General features: G+C 45.9%; 1 protein-coding gene and 1 pseudogene across 1 annotated transcript; one reads left to right on the top strand and one right to left on the bottom strand.

The window, feature by feature from the left end:
* Positions 1-396: 396 nt before the first annotated feature.
* Positions 397-2,005, top strand: LOC123068850 (receptor-like protein 35; annotated as a pseudogene).
* A 1,469-nt stretch (positions 2,006-3,474) lies between these two features.
* On the bottom strand, positions 3,475-6,428 carry LOC123067363 (pentatricopeptide repeat-containing protein At3g62890). Its single transcript, XM_044490187.1, has 3 exons — positions 6,310-6,428; positions 5,369-5,555; positions 3,475-5,287 (listed from the first exon to the last, which is right to left on the bottom strand). Exons 1-3 carry the CDS (start codon positions 6,426-6,428, stop codon positions 3,500-3,502), a joined length of 2,094 nt encoding a protein of 697 aa, XP_044346122.1. The 3' UTR covers positions 3,475-3,499.
* Between the last annotated feature and the right edge of the window lie 6,402 nt (positions 6,429-12,830).

Here is a 12,830-nt window from a genome sequence, read left to right as displayed (position 1 = left end):
GCTAACTGACAGTCCTTGATGGTCAAGAACAGAACTCTATCCTAACAGCCAGTCCTTGATGGTCTAGGACTTCATCCTCCTAACTGCCACAAGGACCATGTGCTGCAGCCCCACAAGGACCCTAGTACACAGACTTATCCATCAAAGACAACCCCACCCTTCCCTGGCATATCACATCATTATTACGTTCTTTTGGGGGTATTTGGTGTCCTTTGATTACCATTTTCTATCTGCATGCCAGGCAAAATTCCAAATCTTGGTCAAATGAACTTGACCAAGCTTTCATATTTGGGCTTAACATATAATAGGCTGAGCGGTAAGAACCCCCCCCCCCCCCGGCATATCACATTATTTTGGGGGGTATTTAGTGTCCTTTGATTACTGTTCTCTATCTGCATGCAGGCGAGATCCCAAAAGCTTTGTTCGCTCTTCCGTCATTGGAAGCACTAATGTTATCATCAAATGAACTTTGTGGAGCTCTAGAAGACATTCCAGACCCATTATCTTCTTTCATGTACTCCATCGACCTAAGCAACAATAGCCTTGCAGGTCATATATCCAAATCTTTCTTTGATCTTACGAGACTTCAAGATCTCAGGCTTGACTCGAATCACTTCCAAGGCACAGTAGAACTTAGCCTTCTTTGGAAGCTGAAGTCACTGCAATCATTGTGGCTCTCCAACAATATGCTATCAGTGATAGATGTCGAGGATGGCTATCCCTTTCCTTAGCCCCATAACATCAGAGGACTAGGACTAGCATCTTGCGACCTTACAAAATTTCCAGTTGCATTGAGGTATACAAATGAGATGAGTTACTTGGACCTCTCAAACAATCAAATAGATGGAGTCATACCAAGTTGGATATGGGTAAATTGGAAAGATAGTATATCCGTTCTGTACCTCTCACACAATATGTTCACTAGCCTTGAAAACTCTCCATCTGTTGTTCATATGAACAATTTAAAGTTTCTCGATTTTAGTTCCAACAAACTGCATGGCAGTGTACCTATACCGCTCACGACTGGGTCCCAGCTTTTCTTAGATTACTCAAACAATAGCTTCTCTTCCATTATACCCGACTTTGGTAGGTACCTTCCCAGCGGGACCAACTACCTTGATTTGTCCAGGAATAACTTAAGTGGTCACATACCAAGGTCTCTTTGTACCCAACAATATCTCGAGATACTGGACTTATCATACAAGAATTTCAGCGGTGTGGTACCATCCTGTCTAATGCAAGGTAGCATGATCTGGTTGACTACGTTGAAGTTAAGGGAGAATCATTTCCATGGGATGCTGCCTGAAAATATTGGAGAAGGATGTGCGCTTCAGACAATAGATTTGAACAACAACCGAATTGAAGGGAAAATACCCAGATCGCTATCAAATTGCCAACAGCTAGAGCTCCTTGATGTTGGTAACAATCAAATTGTTGGTTCTTTTCCATCTTGGTTGGGGGTTCTTCCACAACTTCGAGTTCTTGTCTTAAGATCCAACCAACTCAACGGAACCATAAGGGATATTAAAGGTGACCATACAGTCAGAAACTATACAGTCAGAAACTACTTTGGAAGTTTGCAAATACTTGATTTAGCCTCCAACAACTTCTATGGAAACCTACCAAAAGGATGGTTTAATGAACTGAAAGCAATGATGGAAAACGTCAGTGATGAGGGACAAGTTCTGGGGCATGAGACAAATTCAAGGGAAGGATTTTACCGAGATACTGTTACCATCACATTCAAAGGGTTTGGTCTCAGTTTCACCAAAATCCTAAGCACTTTCAAAGTAATAGATTTCTCAAATAACTCATTTGGTGGTCATGTTCCAGAGTCAATTGGGAGGCTTGTTTCCCTACGTGGGCTTAACATGTCATACAACAACTTCACAGGACAAATTCCATTTCAGTACAGAAACTTGTCTCAGCTGGAATCGATGGATCTCTCTTGGAACCAGATAACAGGGGGAATACCACATGAGTTAACCTCACTTACTTCTCTTGAATGGTTGAATCTTTCATACAACAACTTGTATGGAAGAATCCCGCAAGGCAACCAGTTCTCAACATTTTCAGACAGTTCATTTGAAGGTAATGCAGGCCTCTGTGGAGTTCCACTCTCCAAACACTGTGACAATCAAAGTTCAATTTCTCCAACTGGAGTGGCTCTTCCGGAATCTGAGGGTTTGTGGCAGGACAAACTCGGTGTTATCCTTTTGTTCGCATTTGTTGGCTTGGGATTTGGAGTCGGCTTTGCATTGTCATTCTTGTTGCGACTGTATTGCCGCATGGAAGGATGGATCTGCAAGCAAGCATGAATCCATATGTAATAATAGAGCACTTTTACTATGTACTGTATTCAGTTTTCTTCCTGAAAAAACATATGCCGTGTGCATATGGGTTGTACATTTTTTGAGGATGCATATGGGTTGTACTTGTTAGATGAGACAGCTTAAATAAGCCACTTTTCTGTGGCAGAAGTTAATTAGCTGCTTCCTTTCGTTGCATTGGATTGCCAACAGTGATCAACCTTATGGTATATACAATTATTACACATAATATGCAGTGTGTTAATTCTTTTCCTGGAAATAAGATATGCCGAATGTTTATGTGCTACACACTTGTCAGATAGGAGTATATAATCAATCCATTTTCTTTGGAGATACTATTTTATCTGGTTTGTTTCACACACGATGCTCAAATATGTCAGTTAGTGCCATCAACAAAACAAATGAAACGGCCCGTTTGTTTTAGCGACTTGAACTCTGACTGAGGTTTTCTCTACCTGAAGAGTACCCGGGCTAAAACAGAAACACACTTAGCATCGGAAATACAGCTAACAAGCTGACTGCAGCAATCTGAACCAAAATTATCGGTAGAACGAGCATTCATATTGAAATTCCACAAGCCAAAAAGGTTCATATATGAAAATGGTTCAGAACTAAAAGCAACATGAAACCAAATGCAGATTAATGATATTGTATTGTCAAGGTTATACCCCTGTAATATATATTTTCATCAGAGACGAACATGAATATCTATTCGCGACTTAATAACAGCATGATTACATGTGTACATTATAATTAGTAAGATTTTTTTTTCTTCACCAACTTTATCCCCTCAACTCATGCATCACTAATACACGCTATATTTTGGGAGTATGACGAAAGAGTTTTATTTTTTGGGTGCTCAACAGCCCATGCTCTATGATGAGACAAGTACCGCTGTTAATACATAATCCTATTAGTTACTACCAATAATCCTGGCACAAACAGGTGCCATTTTTATACAAATGGAAACGTGTTCGATCTCTAACAATAATTTCTCTAATACCATATATGTACATTGTAATTAGCAAGATTTTGTTTTTGTTCACCAACTTTAACGCCTCAACTCATGCATCGCTGATGTATCATGAAACAGATTTTTTTTTGTGCTAAACAGCCCATGCTCTATATTGAGACCAAGTACCACTGTTAATAGACAAATTTGTCAGTTACTACCAATAGTCCTTGCACGAACAGGTACCATCTTTGAACAAATGGAAACGTGTTCGATCTCTAACAACAATTTCTCTCCCATATACTTTGGATATAAGTTTGGTGACATGATGGCAATCTTGGCAGACTCTGAGGTTCTTGACAATCCGAATGGGTATATTATCATTTGTACTTATCAAAGCAAATGCGATTGCCAGCTTCTCACTGTGGCGGCTGAGTGCACCTTCCATCTCTTCTTCTTCAATGTCAAGCAAAACCTCTTTCTTATCAGGCACGTAACCTTCCTCCAGCCTTATCCTACTATCTATCTCATACCACTTTGTCAAAATATCTTTTATGCGAGGATGAGACAGATCTCCAACAATGAATTGGTGGATAACTCCGTTAATCTCCAAATTGCTACATCCAGGTGTCTTCTCAACTCCCTTCTCACGCATTAGGTGCCTAATTTCCCTCGCAGACGCATGCCTACCAGAAGCAGAATATATGTTACCTAAAAGTACATAAGCACCACTTTTGTCTGGCTCCAGTTCAATCCAGTGCTTTATAACATACTCAGCCAACTCCACATTCTTGTGAAACCTACAACCAGCCATTAGAGCTCCCCAGATTAAGGCATCCGGTTTCATGGGCATTTTCTCAACCATGTCTCTGGCCTCACTCAGCAGGCCATTCCGTGCCAGGAGGTCTACCATGCATCCATAATGCTCAATCTTTGGTTTAATACCATAGTTGTTCACCATGGAATTGAAAAGCTGCCGACCCTTGTCAACCAACCCAGTGTGTGTGCAAGCACAGAGAGCACCAATGAAGGCAATGTCATCCGGCTTAACACCTGAGCTCTCCATCTGGGAGAAGAGCATCAATGAGTCTGAGCCTCGGCCGTGCATAGCCAGGCCCTTTATCATGGTAGTCCAGGCCAGCACATTCTTGTCCTTCATTCCCTCAAACACCTCCATTCCAAGCTGCATCTCACCACATTTGGCATACATATCAACCAACGCAGTGCCCAGGAACACGGTCATCCTGATATTGTTTGCTCTGAGGTAACCATGCACCCACTTCCCCTGCTCCAGAGCCCCCAGCTGCGCGCACGCAGCAAGCACCCCGACGAGAACCGTGTCGTCCGGGCGGACACCTTGGGCCTGCATCTGGGAGAACACCCCCAGCGCCTCCCTCCCGTCCCCAGCCTGCACGTACCCATTCACCATGGCGCTCCAGGACACGGCATTCCTCTCGGGCATTTCGTCGAACAGCGAGCGGGCGTCGGCGACACGGCCAGCCCTCGCGTGCGCCGTGATGAGCGTGTTGAACGTGGAGGCGTCGACGGCGGCCGCGGCGCGCAGCAGCAGGTGCGCGTCGGAGAGGCGGCCGAGCAGGCCCGCGTGGACGCGGATGAGCGCGTTGTTCACGAGGAGGAACCCGGTGAGGCCGAGCCTGACGGCTTGGGCGTGGACGGCGAGCGCGAGGCGGCGCGCGCCGGGGACGGCGGGGGAGAGGGCGAGCGACTTGAAGAGGGAGGGGAGGGTGTGCGGGGTGGGCAGGAGGCCCGCGCGGATGAGGTGGGCGTAGAGCGGCAGCGCGGCGTGCGGCGTCCCGGAGCTGGCGAGCGCCCGGATGAGCGCGTCGTGGAGCTCCGCGCTGCGCCGGAGCAGGCCCGACGTGACCAGGGCCGCCTGGATCCGCGCGATCGGCCGCGCGTCGGCGCCGCCGCGGCACCGCGACAGCAGCTCCAGGTAGCGCTGGACGACCACCATCTCATCACGTAGTGGTGGTGTGTTTTTCCTCTAATAAAATGGCTCACTCACAGTCACAGGCAGCGCCACGCAATACGAAACAGTACATAGAGGGGAGCGAGATGGTTTGACCTGCTGTTCGACAATGGGCTCCTGAAGGCGGATCTTGAGGACGGAGACGAGGCGACGGCCGCCGCGGGTTGATGACCGCGAAGAGGGGGAGGGTGAACCAAGGGTTGGCCGCGGCGCCGGCCCCGGGGGCTTTCCTCCGACGCGAAGGCGCCGACGAGTGTATATGTTGTAGGGGTGACCTTTTTTACTGTGGCCCAAACAAAAAATCCCGTTTCGAAGAACTTTTTTTCAACAAAGGGTAATATATTATTATGAAGATGATATCAAGTACACCCGGCCTCAGCAGCAACTCAATGCCACGAGCAATTCGAGGCATTAAGGATGCACACAACCAAGAAGAAGAAGATGATGATGATGATGATGATGAAGAAGAAGAAGAAGAAGAAGAAGAAGAAGAAGAAGAAGAAAAAACCAAGATCTAAGGCACGCAGTAAGCAACAATGGCATCATGCACTACCGTGACAACAATGGGCTGCAAGTAGGTTCTCCAAAAGCAATATATTCACGAAGATAAGGACAGACAAGTGTCACTGTCGCCAGATTCAGTCAAAGACTAAATCCTGAGTTTTCACTATGAGAGAAGAACTGAACAAAATCATGCAATGCCTTCAACAAAGTAACGATGTCGAAACACCACCATTGCCAGATATGACCAGCAAAGGACACAACATGGGTTTCACCCAGAAACTCCAGTCACGGTACTGAAGTAGCACCACCAAACGCAGGCACGAACTGTTGTTGCAACCGCTGGACCACCCCCTTCATTCCTTCAATCATTGACAATGCCGAACACAGACAAACGCCCACACGCGTCGTGTTCCAGACCACTCAGCAACAAATATGCATAATCCTCGTGCACAAGGACCATGGAACATGACATCTGAGAACGTCTACAGCCTGAATGTTTGGCATTCGAACCATTGTCTAGTGCTCACACACACAGTTCTGATGGGAAAAGTTGTGCTCCTATGAGCTTGTTAACGGGCGACGACGCAACTGCCAGGAACCGCCGGAACCCACGATAAGGGCACTTTCGGCAGACCCATGCCATCCTCGCCATCGGTTGATGATGCACTTGGGAAGGATTCCTTCAGTTGTCCAGCTATAGCCGTCATCGTCCATGTCCCTAATCTGCAAATTGGAATCAGATCGGAGCACAGTCGTACCGCAAGTGACCGCCGCCGTCGTGGATGGCATCTCCGTCTTCAAATCTTGATCCAACGCCGCACATGTCGCCACAACCACCACCGCCCAGATCCAAAGGCGACCGTCGTGCTGCCCTCGCAGCCGCCCCAGCCATGCCACCACCAAAAGGTTCCGAGGCGGCCGCCCTGCTTCTGAGCTCCGCCGAGCGCAACACCGTCTAGGGCCGGACCCCGTGCAAGGCTAGAGGTCCCCTCGGTGGGAGAGGACGAGAGTCCGCCTTCGCCGTCCATCGAACGGGCTTTACCCGTTGGTTTCCTCCGACGGTGGCGGGGTGGATGGAGGAGAGGGGAGATGTGGGCGGCGGCTAGGGTTTCACCCGTGCCGCCCCTAGGAGCGGAGTGGGTGCGACCACAAGGTATGCTTACTTGGAACTTGAAAGTAAAACTAACATTAGGAGGATTTCAGAAATGGATTTTTTTTGCGAATATTCAAAAATGCAGGATAGTAAAAACAATAGAATTGTGATGTCATGACTATTTAAATCCTACATGATTTTAGTTTTTTTGATATCAACACAAAAAAAGAAACAAATGATATTTTTAAGAAGTCAAAGAGGGGTAGTTATCCCCACCTAAATTTCATTTATTATTTATCTACAACAAGGCTTTGTAGCCTATTACAAAATAGGGTTCAAGCGCCACTAGAGGGCGGGAGGAGAAGATGGCCCCGACGCCGCCCAGGCCGACCGGGCTTTGCCTGTCAGCATGTGCCGGCGGCGGCGAGGAGATGCGGAGGAGGAGGGAGGGGGGCTAGATGCGGCAGATCCGTGGCTGCCCCCGACTGCCCGCGGGGGCTGTGCAAGGAGAGGGAGAGAGGGGAAAGTGATATCGCAACTTGGAGAAACATCCCTCCTTGCAACCGATCAGTGCCAATAACCCGTTTGAACACCCCATGCGTTTGCGTATAAGTATAAGGTGTTATTTGTCGTAACAAATCACAAGTCACATACGATGTATACATCGTGAATTATAATGATATTTTGATCAATATCTAAGTGTCTAAGTTTGTTGTTCCACAACAACACATGAACATTCGACTAGTCTTTATATTGCTGGTTAAATCTGGTCCTTTGTAGCATCAACTCAATCCTCACCTCACCCCATACCGGCGGCAGACACGTATGGTGTGTAGCCTAGTTAAAGAAAGAAAATGTGATTATCACGCACGCAACCCACACCAATCATTATCCGATCATGTCTAATGATTTTGTACCAACGTAACCTCCCCATTGTTCTGAGACCGACAATCTCCGAGAAAATGTGATCGCCATTAACGCAATCCTAAATCTTTGCTGCCGATCGAACGCCACACACACCAATCATTATCCGATAGTGTGCAATGATTTTGTACCAACGTAATCTCCATCCATTGTTCCAAGACCGACAATCTCGGAGACAAACTGGCCCTCACGTAGCCTAATGCCGGCCGGCCACCTACATGGCCGCACGTCTACACCATTTTAATACTCTCCCCTGACCCCTCACCTGGTCACCTTGCCGCGTCTATATATGAACCTGACGCCTCCCGCCATTTCCACACAACCAAAGCCAGCCGCAGTTGTCTCCATCGATCTAGCACGCACGTACGGAGTTAGTACCAGTCTCCCCTTCCAGCAATGGCGGCCTACCTCCCCCTCGCCGTCCTCGTGGCCCTCCTCGCCGCCACCGGAGCCAGCGCCCACGGCTACAGCCAGACCCCCTCGCCGACGCCCGCCACGCCGGCACCGGCTGCCAAGTGCGACAAGGTGATGCTCAAGGTGGAGGGCGTGGTGTACTGCCAGAGCTGCACGCACCGGAACTCCTGGTGCCTGGACGGCGCGACGCCGCTGCCGGGGGCGAAGGTGACGGTCACCTGCCGCGACGCCAAGAACCGCGTCATGGAGTCGCGGACGCCCGTCGCCGACGGCAATGGCTACTTCCTCGCCGACTTCAACGTCACCGAGAAGGCCGACTACTACATGGGGGACCCCGCCAAGGCCTGCTTCGTGCGCCTGCTCGCGTCGCCGGACCGCAAGTGCGACGACCTCACCAACGTCAACTACGGCATCGAGGGCGCGCCACTCCGCCACGAGGGCAAGCGGTGGTCCGGCCAGGGGTACGAGAATGTCGTGTACGCCGCCGGCCCGCTCTCCTTCAAGCCGGACACCTGTGCGCCCAGGGGCCACTACTGATTCGTCCGTTGATTTGAACTGCACGTACGCGCGCGCGTGCGTGCGCAAGGCAGATGCGCCTGCGCTGCTTCTTTGGATTTGAGAAATTTGTGGAGCTTCAAAGCTTTATTCATGTGTTTTTTCTTTTACTTCTGTTCTATTTATTGATAGAATATTTTTTTGTTACTATGTAATCTTGTGGGCAAGTCTTATTCAGACCTCTTCCTTGGACAAGTCAAGTATATTTTTTTCCACTTCAAACGCATTATACACACGGGTAGCGCATTCTCAATAAGAGGTAGTGCATTTTGATTCGTCTTGAGAACTAGTGGTTGCGGCCTGCTTGAGAGAAAGTTGTGTCATGTTTCTTCATATTAAAGAAAAAAAGTCCTTCAACTTCCTCTGAAAATAAAAATAAAATTTTCTCGCATCACATGAGCACCACATCCATCTCAAAAAGAAAAGAAAAAGGCAAAAAAAAACTTTTCTCAAAAAAAGAAAAAATGTCACACTTCCATTTTCTAAAAATAATCTACCAAAAAGTCAAAAAACTTTCTTACCGTGGCCAACCAGCATGCGCCACATGGCATAGCTAGTTGGCCTCCCTTTCAGTGCGATTAATGGGTTTAATATTCCCCAAATACAATATATTTATACTTCGAGTAAAATTTACTTTGGATTTGCTAATTCTCCATCAATTAAGAATTAGTTAAAATCTCAATAACTGCTATGACCGTCAGATTAGATGAAGATTCATACATATTTGTCCTTTCTGTTTTTCTGTCTCTTTGTGCACATTTACATTTTTTGTTATTTTCTGCATGTAACTAAAGTTGCACGCATGTGTGGCCTTGCACAATTACAGTTCTTACGTACATAAAATAGTTCCCTCTAAAAAGTTGTTTCCACACAAAAGGGCATAAAACAAAATTAGGTGTACATGTAAAGCAATGTTTGTGTAGTTAAATTGTACTATATAAACTGAACTTGAGTATCTTTTTCATACGTTTCATACTAATTAACATGAGAGTTTAACATGATAAGTGGTTGCCATAGTAAGTAATTTATTAAAATCTTTATTGTCGTAATTGAAGTATCTTACTTCTTGGTTATATCACTTAGCCCTTTGTTTTATGGTCATACAATTTTACAAAACCTTACTCTAACCAACTGTTGCCCGCTAGTAATGCCAATCGCTTTATATGTCAACATTCCACATGGCAATGGCTCAACAAAAGTGGAGCTTGATTATAACTCTATGAGGTGAGGACCAACAAAGGCGAGGGCACATTTCGTAACGATGTGGTTTTGTGACATCAGATGATCATAACACCTAGAGTTAAGTATCACTAAAAAGAAAAACGTGGCTTTCTACCACTAATTCACCATTTACTGAATACATGTGCCAATCCAATTACTTCAGGCAATTTAAAACAATTAAATTCCTTCATTAGCAATACTATAAATTAAAATGGATAAAAGGTGCATTAACATAAATATTTGTAGCTAGAAGAAAAGCAGATTTTTTTTCATATTATGTCATATTCTTCTACATAGTACAAGAATATTTTTGAATATTGGATGATGTCGATCTAATGCTAAAGATGTGGAAAATCCGAGCACTGTTGACCGTTGGATATCTTCTTCAATGCACATGATTCTACCACGTGTACTATCCAAGAGACTACATTATTGGGCTTAAGCACGTCCTACATAACTAAATATGTGATATTTCTCAACCTGTAAGCATGTAAGCTCAGTATGCCATGCACAGAAAAATCAACCTTAACATGCATCCATGCATGGTAAAATATTTTTCATTCCACTATGCCATTTAAATTCAATATTTTTTTGCAATTATACAATGCAGAAATTTATGTATTTTCAGTTTTAGTGTTCATGATATTAATTCAAATACTCATCTTCCATACAAACAAATCTCCTTGAAATATATTCCAATTAACTTTTGCAATAACACGTGATGTATTATCTAATTCCTTCTATTTCTGATATATGAATATCCCGGATTCTACATTTGAGGGCTCTTTGGTTCAAGTGATGCTCATAGGAATTTTAGAAGATTGGAAACCTTAGAAATTTTCCCTAGGTTGGTCATTGGTTCATAGGATATAATCATAGGAACATGAAATTCGTAGGAATGAGATGTCATGCATATCAATTTTTATAGGAAGAGATGTCATTTGGTTCATAGGATGTTTTTCCATAGGGAGGAGCATGAGGTTGTGGGAGATAAGGATGAACGAGGCAAGGCCTTATCTGTAAATGTGGAGAGAGGTGCGGGTATCTTTTGTAAAATTGTCATAGTTGGCTTTCTATCCGTCAGATATAGATCGGACGATCTATATTACAAGATGGCAGGCATACCATCATCACCAACTCGGTTTTCTATAAGAGTATAAATAAATATAAATATAGATATAGATATAGATAGATAGAGACTAGGGAGTACTAGTAAGGACACCATCTACTGCTTCGTGCACTACTCTTGCGCTCCATTCGGCGGCCGTAACGTCCCCTACAGCCACTCCCTCCTGCCCTACATTCGGCGGGCGCTGTTGAAATTTGGGGAGTGCACTCTCGCGACTGCTGGCAGCCACGACTTCACCGACAACGACTTCTTCCCCTACCTCGACAACCTCTTCCTCAACGACATGGGCGACAACCTCAACGCCAACAGTGCTGCCCCCATTGCACCGTATGTGTTTCTGTCCTTCATGTTCGAAATCATGGTAGAATTCATGTTTCTACTCTGTATCCTACTACTATGCTAGTCCACATGATTAGTTTCATCTCTGTTATAGCCGTCATGATTTATTTTGTGCTTATTCGGATTAAATCTCGTAGTAACTTGCTCATATATTCAACTGGCGCAACGTCCCCTACAGCCACTCCCGTTTCATGGACGGCCTGGTCGATGCCTCCAAGGAGCTCTCCGTCCACTGCTATGAGTGCCCGATGCCGTTTTGTGGCTCGCCGGCGGACATGGTGCATCACCTCACGTATGCGTGCACCGGTCACTGTTGGCCCTTGGCGGAGAACATCAAGTACCCGTTCACCATGCCGGAGTCGCTGGAGGATCACCGCCGCCTGCTAGTCTCGGAGGAGGACGACAACGTCTTCCTCTTGATTGTGGGCACCGGCGAGGCCTGCGCAGGCCGCCGCCCCGTCTTTGTAATGTGCGTCAGGGGCGACGCCGATGACGCTGACACTGACACGAGGCCGATGTACGGGTGCGTGGTCAGTGTTACTACCCCTCCGGGTCGCGTGGGCGGCGACACCGGCCTCATCGAACGGACTTGGACTCTGGGGAGCTGGGACTATCCCGCCAATGTGGACTTGGAAAACCCATGGCATCTTTTATCCGCCGATGCGGTGCACGGGGACTCCAAGGAGGTTCACCTGGACATACGCATTATCAAGTTAAATGTTGATCATTAGTCTTCGCTCAATGTAATCCGCTGTCTAAGCATGTGGAGACTTCCATGCAGGATCTTGCTCTATTGGAGTATCGCGCATGAATAAAAGTGTATCCGTTTATGGTTTAGTCTAGAATCTTCCATGTATGAATTTTTACTACAGTACTGATGAAAGACTTACGATGAACCATTTCTTACATCTCATCCGCCCCCTTGCAAGTCATCCTGATTTAATCCCTCCGTCTAGGTGTATAAGCTCATGGTCAATATAACTTAATAGTATAGCCAACTGTTGACTATAAGAAAGTGCCATGTCATCTGTAGCCAACATGTATAACAATCGATACTCAAAAACTAATTCTTAAAGATCATTTCTTGCAAAGCACAATAAGTGTTATTTCTTCACAAGTTTTGGATGCAGGTTGAACAGTTGAACGCTTTTCTTTGCAAAAGATACCTTTTTATCGATTTCACCCGGATGTTTGTGAGCTCTAGAGATGAAATAATATCCGAAGAAACCTATTGATACCCGTTACACATGAGATGACCCCCACATCCTTTGTCAAAATAAACAACTCCCCGATTAATGCATTTCACTCTTCGGTGCAACGCACGGGCACCTTACTACTATAGATTAGTACGACCAAAAATTGAACTAACATTATACATT

This window comes from Triticum aestivum, chromosome 3B (genome assembly GCF_018294505.1).
Source record: "Triticum aestivum cultivar Chinese Spring chromosome 3B, IWGSC CS RefSeq v2.1, whole genome shotgun sequence".
NCBI classification, from domain to species: domain Eukaryota; kingdom Viridiplantae; phylum Streptophyta; class Magnoliopsida; order Poales; family Poaceae; genus Triticum; species Triticum aestivum.
This window is presented reverse-complemented; position numbering and strand designations above follow the sequence as displayed.

Bases quoted from the DNA above. Each gene is read 5' to 3' on its own strand.
- LOC123067363 (XM_044490187.1), bottom strand. From the start codon at position 6,428: ATGGCGAGGATGGCATGGGTCTGCCGAAAGTGCCCTTATCGTGGGTTC. The intron at 5,556-6,309 runs GTGTGTGTGAGC...TTTGGGCCACAG, and splicing joins CAACTTTTCCCATCAGAACT to TAAAAAAGGTCACCCCTACA. The intron at 5,288-5,368 runs GTCAAACCATCT...CCATTTTATTAG, and splicing joins AGCCCATTGTCGAACAGCAG to AGGAAAAACACACCACCACT.